We start from the raw sequence: 17653 nt of genomic DNA on the forward strand, positions 1-17653 counted from the left end.
AAAAATCCAGCAGCAATGCATACAATCACAGGCACAACTTACTCCAGTTTGGATTCGGGGCTTTTTTCCTTGTGCTAGCTCAAATATTTTGGCTGGATTTCCACTCATCCTCTGCCAGTTTAATTTTCACCTACACTTTAAAGAGATTTATTCCTCATTTCCTGCAACATGCTGTTTAAGACTATCAAAGCCCGCTGTCAGACATCTACATATGCCCTGTGTGCCTGCAGCAAACACCAGGCTGGAGATCTAAGCCACTCTACCAGAAGAATTTCTCATGGCTCAGCTTCATTCTCCTTCCCTGATGGTGCAGCCTGGACCATGGGGTAGCTCTGCTGCCTTCGGGGCTATTCCATGGCATTGTCCATCTCAGTTTGGACACAAGTGCTGTTTGTCATAAATCAACCCCCTCCTCCCCCAGATGGGAGAGACGGGCATCACCAGCAGTGAGAAAGATCCTCATTTCCTCAGGATGTTTGTGTGGAAGAAATGCCTTTTGGGCTGCATCTCCTCTACTCTTCATGGAGATAAATTAATTAGGTCCTAATTATGTCTCCAGAGCCCAGAGGGAGGACAGCAGGTAGGGGAAATGGTTAAGGTTATAGAACAAGCCTTACAGAGCAGTGTTAAGGGATCTTTGGTGGGATACTCCCTGCTGAGACATCACTTCTGCCCAGAGAGACTTTCCCTGGGGATATCCCTTCATGTTCCCAAAAGCCACATGAACCAGTCTGGCTGCAGAGGAGATCCTTGTTGTGTTCTGTGCAGCTGCCCATGGGGAAAACCTGCAAAGAGGAGCGTGGCTCCCTCCAGCACCTCTTCTTTGGGGTTTCTCATGGGAGGACATGAGCTGCCTTTCCCAGAGCTGCCCAAGGCTGCAGGGAAGAGCTCTGCCAAGGCTGAGAGAGGCTGTGGCTGGAATTTCAATGCACAGCTCCACCTGGATGCAGCACAAACATCCCGAACGTTTTCAATGGGTTTTATTTTGTTTAATAAAAAACACCAACCAAGCTTGCATGTATTATCTTATATATATAAATATATACAGTATATATAAAACAAATGCATCTGGACAACGCCTTTCCCTGTGGCACAAACTGTAAGGCATAAAAAGGAGTGTCCTGACAGTCCTGTTCTTGGCACTGCAGAGAGATCCCCCTGCTACACCACTCCCCCTGCTCACACACCCACGTTGGCTTTGCTCTCTTCTTTGGCTTCTTGAGGCAGCAGTGCCGGGAGTACTGAGCAAAACAATGGAGCTCTGCAGAGCCCAAGGAGGTTTTCCAGGCAACTCGGACAGCAGGAATCCATCTCGCTGCATTAAAGGGGCTTCTGGCAGACTGATAGGAATGTGCTGCCTCTGTGGCACAAGGGACTGGAGGGATGAGGGTCAGGTGGATACCATGGAAATTGGTGACCAAACAAATTCTTCTCCTAGGGTGAGCTGGGGCAGCGGGGAGATGAGCAAGCCTTGTACCTCAGCGTGCTGGTGGTGGGGCTCGTCCGTGGGCTGAGACTGGCAGAGGATTCTTTTTGCAGTCCCATACAAAAATGGAAACCAGCAAGGGTGAGACTGTCCTTTACTGAAGAAGCTCGTAGTATATTGAGCAGAAGCAATAAACCCGACGATAACAAGAAAAAAAAAAAAATGGTGGCATTATCCCAAAAGGAAGGAGGAACCTTATCACTCACAGGTTCGGTTTGCTCCCCGTGATCAGTTCTGGGTGAGGGTTGGCTTTTTTTACTTCTTTTTTTTTTTTCTTTTTTTTTCTCTTTTATTGTGTATTTTTTTTTTTGTTGTTGTTGTTGTTCTCTTTTTCTTTTTTTTTTCTTTCAGCACAGACAGGTTGCGAAGCAGGACGGGTGCTGTTGTGTTTTCTCCTTCTGCAAGGCAGCTGCCCCCAGTTGTTAATTGACTGTGGGCACCTGATTCCTCTGTAAACTATATTCCTTTGCCTTCAGTCTCAGGTTGGCAATACTGTTGGCCATGTTCATGCCCTGCGCCGGGCTGGCGTTGGTACACGTGGCAGAGTAGGTGGCCATGGCACTGAGGGATGGAAAGAGAAACATCACGTCAGACGTGGCCTCCAAACCACAGCAGAGCCTAAACCCAGGTTTTTTCCATACCTGTGGGATGTAATCCTGGTGTGGTGTCAGCAGGGAATTACCACTCCCCTTTATTTAACACCCCCGTAAATCTTTCCGCTGCTGTTCACTAACCCAGCACCAAAGCTGGCTGAAGTCAACAGGAAAAATTTCCACTTCCTATTTTCTAACCCAGAAAAGGTTTGCAATGAGGTCAGCCTGCCAGTTAGACCATTGTCCTTAAAAGTATTCCCACTGGAAGCAATGTCTTTTTGATGAGACCAATTGCTGGTTTTACAGCCTGTGAAATCACGTCACTTCTGAAACACATGTTACATTAAAGAAACACTCTGGGAAAAACCCATTTCAACAGTTGTGATGTTTTCTCATTTCAGCTTTTTGGAATGAAAATTTCCACATTTTTTCCCCCCTCAAAACTTCAGCTAATTATAAAGAGCATGTCCTAAAGGTTGAAGGAAAAAAAACCCAAAACATAAACCGCTTTTTCTCCCTTCAAATTGCAACTTTATTCACGAAAAACATCACTTCTGACAGCAGAGGCTGAACAAAGATCTCCAACTCCTTTCTTATCCTACCAAAAAATCTGCAAAGCTGCTTTCCAGACCACTAGAAAACTTGTTTCATCCATGTGTCCCGTGGGTTTCTGTGAAAAGCAGCTCCCCTTGCCAACTCCCCAAAACCCAGCAAAGTATTTGACCTGCTGCATTTCCTTTACATGGGTCCACAGCTGAGAAGCACCACATGAACTAGAGGTGCTCATTTAACACAGAGTGTTCAGGAGGAAAGCCCAAATGCTCTGCTGGAGGCCAGCTCAGCTCTGGTGCTGACCTTTCCCATCTGCCTGCCCGGGTGGCTCACAGCTGAGGCTCTGGGAAATGCTCTGCTCCATCCACAGACCAAAACACCAAGATGGGTTGGGTTTTTCTGCCTTTTTGTCTTTTCCTTTTTCTGTCTTAAAAAAAAAAAATAAAATCATTCCAGCACTGACCTCCACAACTGGAAATGCAACAGCAATTCTCCCTGCAGGGACTCAGGCACCTGCTGCACAGACCCAGGCTGGAGCTGTGCCTGCTCACCCCAATGTGCTGCTGGTATTTCTGACCTCCCAGGAGTTTATCTGCCACCCAGAGCTGTGTGAATCCTCAGTCTGCAGGGAATATCTGCATTTCACCAGCCTCCAGAACACGTGGATGTGTGTTTCTGGAGCTCTTCTCAACCAGCTGCACCCCCTCATTCCCTCTGCATGGCTGGGCAGGTTGCTCTCCTCACCCCCAGGTGCTGCCTGCAGGAGGGTGCAAAGCTCCACAAGGTCTAAAGGTGGTGGCTACTTAAGCCCCCATGCCCATCTTCTTCCACAGTGTGCATCTCTCCCGTGTTTTTGAGCTGGAAGAAATTTGGAGACCTTCAAGGCTACTCCAAACTAGATAAAGCAGGGGTTTTCAGTCAGGGCTGTAAACTGTCCCCATTCAAAACCAGGTTGCTGGCCAAGTCTGGGCTGAAACTCCTGGGAGCCTCTGACTCCCAGCTCCCCAGAGGTGTGGGGAAGATGATTTCACTTACTGATGCCAAGTGAAATCCCTACTAAACCAGGGATTAGAAGTGCTTTCTTTCATCAAGTTATTCCAGCAGGAGCAGTGCACAAGAAGGCTGTGTCCAAACACCAGAATAGCTTGAGGGTTGCTCCAGAGACTCTCCAGGATCTAATAAGGGTTGAAGTCACCCTGCTGCCCCCTCCCTCCACCCCATTTAGGCAGAGAAAAATCTCCTTCCTCCATTCAGCTGTCTGCTTTCATGAAACACAGAGGAGCATCGTGTTTCTGAGGCCTAAAATCCTTCTTTCAAATAAGGTTTTCAGTGGCCCATGGAGCCAAAGGTTGCTGGAGTGGGAAGTGTGGGCTGCCAGTCTTGTTTTCTTAAGAACCTATGCTAAAAAATGCCTAAGTAAAGCATTTCTCAACTTCAAAAAAAAAAAAAAAAGCACAGTATCTACTTGACTGTCTGTGTGACAGAGATCTGCAAATAGCTTTGGGTGACCTGTGGCTGAATGTATTTGGAGAATAAACACACGGATTGAAAACTTTTCCCAGATCTAAGAGTAAAACCAGCCCTGGCCACGCTGCTCTGGGCCCTCCCCAGGAGTGGCTGTTAATCAGAGGCTGCTATAGCACTGCTGGGAAGATGGGGAGGGGGCAGGGGGCCATGCAAACACTCCACATGGCTGGAGGGTTTCACTCTTTGAATATTTGAATGACCTCACTGCAAAGCTTCAATGAGGCTGTGACAGCCCGGCCCTTTCAGATGAATGTGATTGCCAAGAGATGAGCAGTAGGATCAGAAACCCTGGGGAGCATGGAGTGTCTGAGGGTCCTGTGCACCCCACAGTGTGGAAAGCAGCTGCTGTGCTCCTCTGCCAGTGCAGGGCAGCGGGAGGGCGCCACTCCAGCCTGCTTTGGTGTGGAAGCTGCAAATGCCTTTGCTGAAACATCTTGGCTGCAGACAAGACAAGGGGAAGGTGTGTCTCTGCATCGTGGATAGACACAGCCTGGAGCTGAGGGGCTGGAAAACCATCCCTAAGGCTGTCCCTTCTCCCCAGCTCTCATTAGCACATCCCAAGTGCTGCAAGTGACCTCAGACAGCCCTTCCCAGGGTGCCCTTGGGAGTTACCTTTGCAGGGTCTTCTCCTAGCTGTGATTATGAAGCTCCCTGTGTAAACATCAGCTCGGGAGGGAGGATCTCTTTTTAGGAGTGTGAGAGGTAGAAATAAGCCATGAGCATTGAGCAGGGATGTGGTACAGTCACCAGTGCACTCCCACTGGGGTAGCAAAGGAACTCGCTCCCCTTCCCTGATCTCACCTCCCCAGAATGCTACACCAAGGAACACTGCACAGGGAGAAAGCCTTAATCCCTAAAAGAGGGATTTTCACAGAGAGCAGTCCTCAGAAAAAATCCAAAGGATAAGGGCCATTTCTAAGATGAAGCTGGTGGCCACCAAAAGCATCCTTTTCCACAGCAGGAGTGGGTGGGTCTATGACTTGTTCTTGTGGACATACAGGGTGGATGAGGAGGACCCCACAGAACAAGCAGGAAGACCAGACCATGTGTTTGCAGCTCTTACTGTGCAAACAATGCTTGGAGCAAAAAGAGGGTCAAGGTGACCCAGCAAGAGAGGTTCTGTGCACGGTGTGGCTCCTGGAAGGCAGTGGGAAGCTGGCAATGACCAGGCCAGATGAACAGGAAGAAATCCAGCCAAAGGCTTCATGGTCCCGACCAACAATAGAGCCACTGTGCTAAAGAACACCCACCAACCTCATTTTTAACTGCCTGTGAGCCAGCTGGCTCCCCACAAACCAACACATCCTGTGGATCTTGCATCCACACCCAGCTCCTGCAGAGCCAGGAATGGCACAGAGAGGACAGGGAGGCCTGTGATGTGCACGGACATCCCAGCTCCTCTGAGACTGGGCTTGCCACATCCATGCTCCTTTCCTGCCACCCCTTAAGCAGCACTGACCACAGGAGGTGCACGCTGAGCACCAGTCTGTCACCTGGCCCTTCATGCAGGCAAACCACAGTGCAACATTCACACACACACGTGCTCAAGCAACAGAAAGAAACTGCTCAGCAGCCCAGTGCTGAGAGCACTGCTCCACAGGGATGAAGCGAGCTCCCAGCCCTTCCTGGCATCCCAAGCAGGGAGTGTGCCACGGGACAGCCACAGAACTCCCTCTTCTGGCCACTGTGTGGTGGCTGAGCCTCGCCGAGCGCTCTGACCTCCCTCTCCTGGATCTGTGTGCCATGGAAAGCTTTCCTCCTTGCTATAAACCAGATGCACTGGAGAAAACCCTCTGTTTCCATGTATTTCTACCTGAACCTCTTTCGAAATTGCCTGAATTGCAGAGAGAGCCCCCCAGAAAAGAAGCTGCCAGAAAGACACAACGACACCGAGCTGGAACCACACTGCAAAACAGGCAAGGAGATGGGGTGGGAACAGGTGAGGAAAACCAGTGGATGGTCAGACTGCTGGATCCTCCAGCTGTGGATACACCAGAGCTGCCTGAGGGCCGCTTTTGGGATGGTCCAGCGGGGTCCCTCACTCACCTGTAGGGCGAGGCGGTCCCCCAGGAGAGATAGTCGGTGGGTCTGGGGGCAGGGCGAGGTACTATGGGCTGCTCCACGGCCGTCACGTCCCCTGAGTAGGATTTGAGCAGAGAGGCGTTCTTGCTGGCCAGCATGGCCCTCTCGTTCCGGCGGAACTTGGCTCTCCGGTTCTGGAACCACACCTGCAGGGGGGACAGCACAGGGCCACCAACCATCACAACAGCTCTGCTGTGCCGCTCGCTCCATCCCCGTGCCACCGTGCCCTGCGGGCTCTGGGAAGGCTGGCTGTGGGAACCCAGGGCAGGGGGAATATCCCCGTGTCTGCCCTGGGGTGCTCGGACTCCCAGGAAAACACTGACTTTGACCCTCATTCATGGAGAAGGCCTCCTAAGCCTCAAGGTAAACCAGAAACCAGGAAAGTGTGAAATAGATTGTAGGGATTGTAGAGAGTAGTGTCGTATGTCACATGGGTGAGACATTTAGGTTTTAGGATTTTTAGTATGTTATAGATGGGTTCAAGATGGAGGATACAGGGTGTTGTCTCGAGATCCTTTCTTCTCTCTTCTTCTTCCTCTTTCTTCTTGGGTTTGGGTGGTGTCTTGTAATTGGGTGGAAAAATCCGCATTGCGGGTCTTTAGGGGTCGGTTATTGGGTTAGAAAGGGAAATAATCTAGGTGTCACTCCTGAATTGGGTAGCTTAGTTTTTGATTAGACTTAAAATGCCTTGTAACAAGAGATTGTTAGCCATTTTGTGCTGTTTTCCGGCATGCAAGGTCTGTGTGCAGACAGTGTGCGGAAGTCATGATAAGATAACAATAAAACAAGAAGCTGAAGACTGAAAAAGTCCTGTGCATCTGCTTTTCCTAACAAAGAACTGCTTCAGAAGGGTTTCCCGCTGTCAGGGGAGCCCTCAGGGAGTTGCCCAGCGTGGGGCCTGCAAACTCACAGCTGGCTGCTTCCCAGGTTGTCCCTGGGAACCCTAAGGATGGGATAATCCTGGTGCCTGCTCTGATCAAGCCCTCAGCTGAGGGGCTGGCTGAGGGACACGGGTGTGTCCTGTGCCATGGCAGCAAGGCCTGGCAGTGCCGTCCAACACACCGTGTTCCAGGGTCTGCTTCGACCTGCAGAAGGTGCAGGCCTGCAAGCTAAGAGCTCAAGGTAACATCAGCAGCCTGAGCATCCAACATCTCGGCCACATGGACGCACCTGAGCGGGCAGCTGGTGAACGGGGTGGCAGGTCACGCCTGGCAGTCTCCCTCAAGGCATGGTGCTGCAGTACAGCACGAGCCAGGAGCTTGGTGACCCTTGTGTGCCTCACAAGACCTCAAGGACTTCTGCTGCCTTGCTGGAGTGGCCCGATTGTCCCCCAGGCGAGGTGTGCCTGGGTGTGAGCCGTGGGATTACCTGAACTCTGGCTTCAGTGAGGTTGACTCTGCGTGCAAGGTCTTCCCGTACGAAGGCATCGGGGTAGTGTGTCCTCTCAAAGACCCTCTCTAGTGCCTGCAGCTGGCTGCTGTTGAAGGTAGTCCTGTTCCTCCTCTGCTTTCTTTTCTTCTTCTCTTCTGAGTTCAGCTGATCATCTAGGAGAGACAATTGGGGATGTGAAAAGTGAGAAAGCCATGAGCCCACAGCCACGGGGTGAATGACCTCAATGGTTTCAAGAGGGAAAGGGCTTAGGAAGGGGCTTGCACAGTTTTAACCCCACATGTTAACCTCACTGTGTTAGTCCCCACATGAAGAGGAGGTGGAAAGTGCACTGATCCCAAGCATTTATTTTTTTAATTCCACTGCATAAGACTTGTGCCAGATCTCTTAAGCGACCCCAGGTCTCAGCTTCCTTATCTCTAAAAAGCAACAAAAAAAAAAGCCCAAAATGCAACTCTCCATTCCTGAAAATCCCGGAAATCTCTTCTGATGGCAAAGAATCATAAAGCCCTGTTCTCACTGCTTCAAATTTCCAAGGACTGCTCTGACTGGGACATAACACAGCTCTCTGGGGTAAGAGCACACTCTTGGACGCTGCTAGTGAGGAGCAGCTGTGCCCTCTGCAGCATCCTCCTTGCCTTGCCGAGCCCAGCAAGGCGTTGAACAACCACCCATAAGAGCACATACTCTTTTGTACCTGGTTTGCATTTACTCAGAAATAATCAACACATCTGCATCGTGCCAGTATGTGTGGGGTGCCACCAAAAAATCCACATTACCCTGGGGGGACCTGAGCCAATATTCATGTCAGCATTAAAGTGCATTGATCCCTGAATCCATAAAAATGCACAAGCTAGTGAATCATATTCTAAGTTCATCACTGCACACCTTGGCCCAGGTGACAGTGTCACCACTGAGAGTGCCAGGGCTTGACCTGCTATGTACAGATGGAGAACAACCCCTAAGCAGTCACTCCTTTTGCCATGTGCAAATATGACAGCTCCCCTTATGCCCCTCTTCTCCAGGGGGTATGTAAGGCACCGGCTGATGAGGAAATGAAAGTCTGCAGTTGTTGTCCTCACCACCTGTTTGTGTTGCTTTTCACAGCCCATCTGGTACCAGTTACTGCACCTGAACACCTTTGGAGCAAGGCCCATCCATTTGAGAACAAAAGGACATTCCTCTTAAATTAAAGCACGGTTTTCAAATTCCTCCAGGTTTACAGTGCCTCCATCCCTAATCCTCCTCCAACAGCCTGATGATCCTGATGAAGGCTCCTTTCCAGCCTGGGGATTCCTGGGTGCAAAAACACACCCTTGGCTTTCCCATTTCTGAAAGGAAGTGTTTGGAGACCGGTTTTTAACAGGAATGCTGAGTCGTAAAGCTGAGCTGGGAAGGGACTGGCAGAGGCAGGAATGCGCAAGGGAAACAAAGGCACGTAGGAATGAAGTAAAGCAGGGCTACAGGTGAATCTATCAGCTCAGCTGACGGGAAGCAAAGCAGTGGAGCAGAGGGATGAGATTGAACTGCTGCTTGTGCAGAACGCCCCGCACACATTTCTCCCTGCTGGGGGGTTTAATGCTGCCACAGGGTCCATCCCTTCTAAAGAAGGAGAAAACCCCTGTATGTCCCTCTCTTGACTCATCACCAAACCCTTCTCAAAAGGGGTCAGCTATTTCCCCCTGGCTCTGCTGGCGAGTTTCGACATAGCTGTGCTGCTGTGCACCACACAGCACAGTAAACAGAGCCTCAGGGCACAAACGTCCCTCCAAATGCCACAAACACTGCAAGACCAGCTGCTGGAGAGCCCAAAGACAACACGGCCTCCTTTGGAGTTACCCACTTCATGCTGTTTTCTAATCTAAACCCTGGCTATGCAGAGCATATGAACAAATGAATCAAAGCCTTTGGGACCCCTTCAGAATCCCATCCAGGCCTCTGAAGCATCATTTCTGTCCAGAACACAACACCCGGCTGGAGGGAACACGAGTCTGGCCCTTACTGGGTCCTGCGTGACAGCTACACATGAGGAAGGGTGAGCACATCCCTCTGGGGAGCAAGAAGAAGGGCCAAAGTCTGTAGAACACCGGAGAACAAGAATTCCCCCTGCCAAGCACGTTAGCACAATTTGCCTGGTTTCCTCCCGGCGTAAAGCGAGACGCCGGTGATTCAAGCTCACCTCGTAATTACTGAGCCCAAAAATAGCCGGGCTGGGGGCCGGAAAGTGTCCGTGCTGGGTGACTCATGGCTGGGTAAAGCACCCCAGCCTGGGCTGCCACGGAGCAGGGATGTCAGTCACCCCCTTTTTCCAGGACAGAGCTGCACGGAGGCGACAGCAAAGCACGACCTGCGACAGGGAGCTCTGGAATTTTGGGATCTCCTGTCGCCGCACCTCTGGAACGGCGCGAGATCCAAATGTCTACAGGAGCGATGTGGGTAGCAGGGGAAAAAACAATAACAACAGGATATTAATCCAGAGTAGCACGGGGCTGGTCAGTCCTTGTGTCTTGCCATGTGCTGCTAAGGAGGGACTGCACACAGCTAAACCCAGCCTGCCTGCCCATGTCATCTTGCTCACAGCGCTCCCCGGCTGCCTCCAGCATGTCAGCACGGTGTTTCTTCTTCTCTGCCATCATTTCTTTATCAGGAAACAACCCTGAACACTGAAAAATGGTATTCCTAAACACTGTTGACAGCATGAGTGACTGGAGTCAGCAGAAACGGAGAGGAGAGGGAAACAGCTCTAAAGCTTTTTAGGTAGGTCAGAAGTCTTTCATCAACGTTCTTTTAATCAGAAAAATTTTATTACACACAGCATTCTCAAAAGCTGAGCAGCTTGCCAATGTGCCTCGCAGAGAGGTCGAAACGTGCATTCTCCTCTCAGGAACCCAATGCTGGAAAATCTGGGAATTTCATTGCCAAATCCCAACCTTCCATGCTGGGACCACGCTTCCTGTTTCCACATTTGCACTTTCCTGTGTTATTTCTACCTTTCCCCATAACATGCAGGTCCTGGTGTCATACACAAACGCACCAAAGCATTTTCAAGTGCTCCTAAATGATTCAGCATGAAACATCCTATTCTTTTTTCCTCTTGCAGCGAGGCAGATCCACACTTGCAGACACTGCAATCTATTCTCCTCACTGCACAGTGTCTGTCCCAGTGCCTGTAACTATCGCTGGGGCACCAGCAGGCAGCTCCTCTTGGGATGCCACATTGAAAATTAAAAAAAAACACAACAAATTAAAAAAAAAAACAAAACAAAACAAAAATTAAATTAAATTAAATTACATTTTAAAAAACCAGATCAGAGTTTAGAACTAAATGCCTATGTAGGAGTTTCAAGATTGGTATTTTTTTCATCAATACTTACAACCACAACATATTTTAGATTTCCAGTTTACAGGAATGCTTGTGCATATTTGCATTCATTCCAGGTCAGAACAAAAGCTAATTTCCAGATGGGATTTACATTGTGTGGGCAGTTTGGAAAAGTTTTGACCAGTTCTATTAAGTGCAGAACCAGCTATTATAGTTCATTCATTGGATCCGAATCGAAAGTAAACCATTGGATTTAATTAAGGGAGGGACAGAGACACTTAACCACAGTATAATGTATGGTAAGGCAGCAAAGATTTGTCACACCAGTTATAGAAACTGTAAACTGAGAAAGGATTCCAGGAAGAAAATAAGGAATCACACTCTAATTACAGCCTTCAAAATAAGAAGCTAACATTTGAGCACAGATTTGAGAACAAGCAAGACAAATGATTTCACAGTGAAAAAAATAATAAAGTATAAATTAAAAAGGCAACAACTCAAAACTCTTAAAATACAAAAAAAAAAAAATACTGCAAGCAAGTGAACGAGAAAGTTTTATTCAGATTGGTGGAGAAAGAAAGGAAAAGGGAGAATAGTAGGGAATAAAACAGGGTTTTTTATTTGGTTTAAACTTAAATTTCATGAAGCTTGAATAGAAATATTTCTGGGTGTTCCCCCAGCTCTGGGCAGGCTCCTCTCCCCAACATCAGCCATCCAGTTTATAGCCCATCACACACTCCCAGTCCAGTTTTACCCACGCTCTGCTTTGCTTTCGATTCGTGACATCCCTCCAAAACATTGCAACACTTTGCGTGCAGGGCAGCTTTGTCAACTGGCATCATAAAATATCCAAAACCAAAACCCAGACCCAAAATGTTTAATCGAAGCAAAAACAAGGCTCCAAGCAGAGGAATGGGAACACACAAAACCCACACGGTGACAAAGCCCCACTGATTTGAGACAAGGCTCACTCGATTTTCCACCCCGCTCCTCCCGAGGGCTCCGTTGTCCAGCAGCAGCATCCATTGTCTTTGCCAGATGTGAGCAGGGGCAGAAGAGGGGCAGGGGGACAAAAATGGATAAGATTTCATGCCCAGAGCTGCCTGAAGTATTTCTTTCTGAAATCTCCCAGGAGAGAATGAACTCCAGCTCGTGCGTATTTCTGCACACAAGAAAAGTATTTCTGAATGGAAATGAAGTTTAACTTCGGCGCACACAAATGCTACACAGAGAAGGTGCAAGGACCCCACAGCAGCTATCACAAATGTAGGCAATCTGGCATGAAGATAACACTTAAATAAAAGTAAATATGTTAAGGTAGGAGATGCCTATTAAGTCATGTACTTCAGTACAGCAGCGATACCGAGCCCAGCTGTACAACAGTGATAACAGCAGGTTTTTATTCTGACTACAGGTCAGACTATAGAGATTTTTTAAACTATCATTTTCCTCTCATTACACAACACTAGCTGAGCTTTTTTCCTAACCGCTGCTGTTTGGTTTTTATTTCTGCACTATCTTAATGTTTAAATTATTTAAATTACACAGAAAGTTCAAGTATCCAAAGTACCAGTCTTGTTACAAGCATCAGGAACATAGAAAAAAAATGCAACAAAGAAACAGATGCTCTATTTCCTTTAAAAGCCATCTCTTGTGATTATCTCGCAGTCAGGTTCAAGTTTTGCACATAAATAAGAAGTTGTTCTCTGCATGAGCACAAAGCTTCAGAAAGGCGACACTGAATTTTTCATACCAAACCTGAGTTTTAACATTAAACAGAAAAACATGAATATTTTCAGTGTTACCTGTGGGGCTACAGCAGCTCCTCTCTGAAGTGTCTGCAATGTGGGACTTATCAGGGTGATTTTTAGCTGCCTGCACACGAACAATTACAGATCATTACAGAGCTGTGAACAGCTGCTGCGCGGATAGCAGGGAGAGCCCTCTATCCTTTTAAGGCCTTTTTAATAAATCCCTATTTTATTCCTTTAACACTGTCTAGCCTCTGTTCTAGGTAGCCTCTCAAGGCACCACCCTGTTGCACTTGGCTCTGCCTGCCAGGCTGTCCTCCCTCAGGACAGTGGCCTGAGCAGAGGGAGCTCCCACCTGCACTGTGGCCAAAGGAGATATTCCCAGGTGGGATTCGAGGCACTGCACAGTCAGTGACTCTTGGCCCCTGGAATGAGGTCTTGGGGTTGTCACTTTCCAGGTGGAGAGTCTACAGATACCTCCAAGCTCCTGGAAAGGGTTTCCAGCATGCAAACAGTCTTCACCCAAACTTACCAGGCACTGGGGACATGAGTGCAGAGGCTTTCCCCGTGTTCTGGTCTGCAGGGATACGGTCCCATCAAAATCCCAACCTGCCCTGCTCCTGATCCACAGTCAGGGCAGCACGAGAAGCCAAGAGTCCTATCCTAAGGCAAAAGTAAGCCAGAACTCCTTTTCAGGGTGGTTTCGGCTCTGGTGCTCTGCCTCTCATCTGGTGGCAACCTGTAGAGCACATGGGCAGTTACAGCAGCTAAGATGTGAGCTCTCCCTAACTATTTCAATGTTCCCACTTGCTGGAGCTGACAGAGAAATTATATTTGGGGGGAAAAAAAAGACTAATCATTATCCCATGGAAATCCAGAGAGCCTCCCTGGAAAGACTTAATGAACATTAAGTGTTAATTATTGGGAGAACAACATTTGCGGGAGCAGAAGTTTATATCCTCCTCAGAAATTGGTACAAAGCCATGGAAAGTCCCCCTACATCCCACAGACCATTCTGAGTTCTCCTGCAATAGTTCTGCTTTTATATTCACTAGAGTTTTCCTTCTGGGCATCCTACAGCTCATAAGGCACACAGCTTAGTCCTGCTCTTCTAACAAGCCTTTCCGACGGGTCTTGGGGTCAGAGTGTTCCCATAATACAATAAGCACTGTATGGATCTCGTAAGCTCCAAGGCACAGTATGTTATGTGTTTGGAATTCCTTGTATGCTTTTATACTTTGTTTTACATATTGTAATTTTTATATGCATTACCACATTGATCCTTGGAAAATTAATTTTAAGAAAACCCCCAAAAAACAACAGACATAATCAAAAGCAAACACATACATTTAAAAGCCTGCCAGCGGCAAATCATGTTCTGTGAGACTGCACTTTGTAACTGACAAAGAGACCAAACCACCAGGCCGTGGCGGAGATCCAGCAGTGCGGATTCACCAGGCTCGGGAGGGGACGGGATCCAAGGGGGTTGAGTTCCCCCATGTCCCCCTTCAGATCAGCCCCACGCTGCAGAGACACTGGAACCACGACAGAGGAGCAGAAATGCACTCGCAGAGCCGCGCCGGCCAAACCCCACCACCACACCCCAAAGTGTCACACCCCGAATGTCCCAGCACAGCACTGAGCTGCCACGGTGCCAGCGTGACCTCCAGAGCTTCCCGAGAGCCTCTCGGCCTCCACAGCCTCCTCACTCCTGGTTTTGATGCCTTCTGAAGGCTGACCTAGAACAGAGGCTGGAATAAAGAATAAAGCAGGGATTTATTAGGAGGCCTCAATAGATCCACCTTGGGCAGCACAAGAGCCCAGCCAGGGCTGCACCCAAGTAACCCAAATGGTCACAAAAAATGGACACCAGGTCACAGGGGCTCTCACTTTGATCAGTTCTGCTCCATTTGCATATTGGAGTTAATTGTCCAGTTACAGCTCCAGCCCATGAAGTCCCATCCTGCTTGTTTTTCTCTCTCCAGCCCACGTTGTTTGTGCTCTTGGGCCTGAGATCTGGATCATTTGTCCTTGGTCCCCAGCTGGGGCAGGAACTGTTTTGTCTCCCTGCTCTGTGAAGAGAGCTCACCATCCCATAATACAAAGCCCAGAACCACACACTAAAGCAGTACAGATTGTGAAAAATATAAAAGCTAAAACCTGAGGCATCAGTTTCAGATCTGGATCAGTGCTTGAACGTGTGTGAACTCACGGCCTCGCAAGGTCAGGGGTTTGGCTTCCAACACCTCTCCCCATCAGCTCCCCTTCCTGTGCCATGTGTCCTGTGTTTCATCTCAGGAATGGCATTGATTCAGCACCGATCAAACTTCCCAACCTCCGCCCTGCTCCATCGCTATCTTCTTACTCCCAAAGATGCCTCTCCACGTTCTTGATCCCCTCCCTGCCCCACTTCATTCCAGGAAAAAAAACCTTAATAAAAATTTCTCCTTTCCTGTCCAGCACCCTTTCCCTTCCCTTCTCCACAGACTTGAAAAGCCAAGCTGTGGGACACTGCTCCGTTTCACGCACACGTGGTGTGCTCCAAACCAGCACATCAGCTCAGAGTGTCCTCCAGTGCCACCACCGCTGTTAGCTGGACCAATTAACCCTTTCCATGCAGGAGCAGACTGAAGTGTCAGGAAGGCCAATATCCGCATCCACCTGGATGTACCCCACAAGCTGCCTCAAAGACAGTGGCAACAAGCAACCCTGCAATTAGGACAGGTTACAAATCTATTTTCCACACTCCTATCCCCCTGGAGGGAGCTCCGTGGGGTTACACCTTATGCAAAAGCCACATGGCATTATTTCCACCTGCTCCTCGCTGGATTTTCCTAGTGTCCCCTTCTCTTTATGTACAGAAGTGACCCCCCCAGACCTATAGCTTGCCATGAATCATGAACAGGTGGAAGCTGTGAAGTGAAGATCTGGCACCTGAACTCCGGGCAACTCTGCTTTTAATAAATTTATTCTCACATTTAGAAAAAGTAGCCAAAAAATCCTCATGAACTTCAGCTAAAAAAGCTTTCAACTAAGGAAAATCAGATATTTTTGCAACAAGCTGACTAGTGCAAAAATAAAAAGGAAGGCGAGGGAAGAAAAAAGAAAGGGTTTTTGTGAAGACAGAAAAGAGCTGCTTTGGGAGGGGGGGGGTTTCCAGTCCACATATCCCTTGCTGATGAACCATTTGGCATTCCAGCTGGCTCATTTCCAAATGCTGTGGCAGCCACAAGAGTCTTGCAAACACTCCCCAGCAAGCTCCTCTCAGGGAGAAAGACTGACTCAAGCTGAGTGGCTCCTTGTCTCTGCTCGTCCAGGTGCCCACTGTGCTGCTGAGAAGTGCCATTATCCAACAGCCATCCCGACTGGATCTGGAAATTCACTTGGATGGGTGTTTTGCTATGTGGGACCTACACAAACAGACTGACGATGACCAGTGGGATGCACACGCCAGCTGGCTCCTCTGGTAGGCAGGAACACTGCTCCCAATGGATATTTCATCTGTGTATTCCTGGAATATCCAGGACTGCAAAACTGCATGGCACAGAATGGCTGTGCCAGGACCACAGGGCGCCACGGGCCGGGAGCAGGGGAGGCGCGACCGGCGGCGAGAACACGGCAACGAGCTCTCCAAAAGCTGTGCTCCCCTTTCATTAGCATCCAAGAACAAATGTGTTTCAAGGAAATTGGACCACCACCACCCCTTCCCGAGCAAACTGGACTGGAGCCGCTGCAAAGCTTCACTTAGAAATCCATTTTTTTACTGCTAATGGATTTTATGGGTCCCTCTTGATCACAACTGGAAAAACGATGGCATCCAAGGTCCAGAAATAACATAACTTGAGCCTGGCTCTCAGCATCCAGCCCACCTGCCTTTTGCAAGGGCTGAGCATCCTGACCAGGAGCACAGTCCTTGGCTGGGGGATAAAGGACCTTAACAGTCGCTGCAAGAGGCAAAGGGATCAGAGCACGTAGGGCCATTTTAGAACAACTTTCTCCTTCCCAGGTCCACAGTGAAAACCTGCTCTTCTAAGGAGAAGGGACAAGGAGGCTGCTGCTGGTGTCTGGGAGATTTCTGTTGGACACAGGGACATCCAGCAAAACAGGAAGGCAGATGGGACAGACCATGGGCTCCAGGATGCTCCACACCCCAGCTCTGCAGGATGCAAAGGGAAACCAGGCTCAGAACCTCCTCCATCCTCTGCCTCTTCTGGACGGTGGATGCATTTCACATTAGCTAATAAATTGCTACATCTTATGTTTCTTAGCCTGCTGGAATGATGAATATTTTGGAATGTATTTTAAATGGTTCCTTGCCAGAGTGGAACAATCATCCAGAAATCTGAAATCAGAAAGCTGAAGAATGGAAAGCCCTGTCTTTCCAGAGTTCACTGCAGTTTGAAAAGCACAACTCCCAGCAGAGGAGGCAAAATAATGATTATGAGAGTTCCCGTGAATTGAGGCCCACAAGGGATATGTTGGAAATGACAATCCTTCATATAGAGTAATAATTTTTGCCTCCAGGTGATGAATATATTATAGGATATCTGTTTATTCCTGCCCTTAATCTGCCTAAAATGTTAGATACTTTACCTGGAGGATTGGACAATTTAGGGGTCCTGTGCAGAAACGTGGGATATCTTGGCCACAAAACCCTGCTTTTGTTCTGGTGCAGGGTTAGCAGACAGCTGCTGCTGCTCTAGCAAAAAAAAATTAACACAATTTAAGCCTTTTAAAGGGCTCTAACTAATGAATCACATCCACTGCCAGACCAGCCATATCCTCACCTACCCAGGAGCATCTCAAGACCAACAAAAGGTTGAACAGCTCGCCGAAATCAGTTCACATGGATCATCAGCCACCAGGGCTGAGCCAGCTCAGCACAAACCCCAAGCCTGGATGAAAGTCTCCATGGATAAAGGAGACCAGAAGTGGTCTGGTCTCACTGGAG

General features: G+C 48.7%; 1 protein-coding gene across 2 annotated transcripts in view; it reads right to left on the minus strand.

The window, feature by feature from the left end:
- Positions 1-963: 963 nt before the first annotated feature.
- PRRX1 (paired related homeobox 1) overlaps positions 964-17653 on the minus strand; it is a 38079-nt gene continuing 21389 nt past the window's right edge. For both annotated transcript variants that reach the window (XM_068199275.1, XM_068199276.1), the window contains exons 2-4: positions 7609-7784; positions 6205-6386; positions 964-2047 (exon numbers count right to left, since the gene is read on the minus strand). In XM_068199275.1, the coding sequence (XP_068055376.1) occupies positions 1909-2047; positions 6205-6386; positions 7609-7784 (497 nt within the window). In that variant the 3' untranslated portion in view covers positions 964-1908. The remainder of the gene's footprint in view (positions 2048-6204; positions 6387-7608; positions 7785-17653) is intronic.

The sequence above is a fragment of the Anomalospiza imberbis genome, chromosome 9 (genome assembly GCF_031753505.1).
Source record: "Anomalospiza imberbis isolate Cuckoo-Finch-1a 21T00152 chromosome 9, ASM3175350v1, whole genome shotgun sequence".
In the NCBI taxonomy this organism is placed as follows: domain Eukaryota; kingdom Metazoa; phylum Chordata; class Aves; order Passeriformes; family Viduidae; genus Anomalospiza; species Anomalospiza imberbis.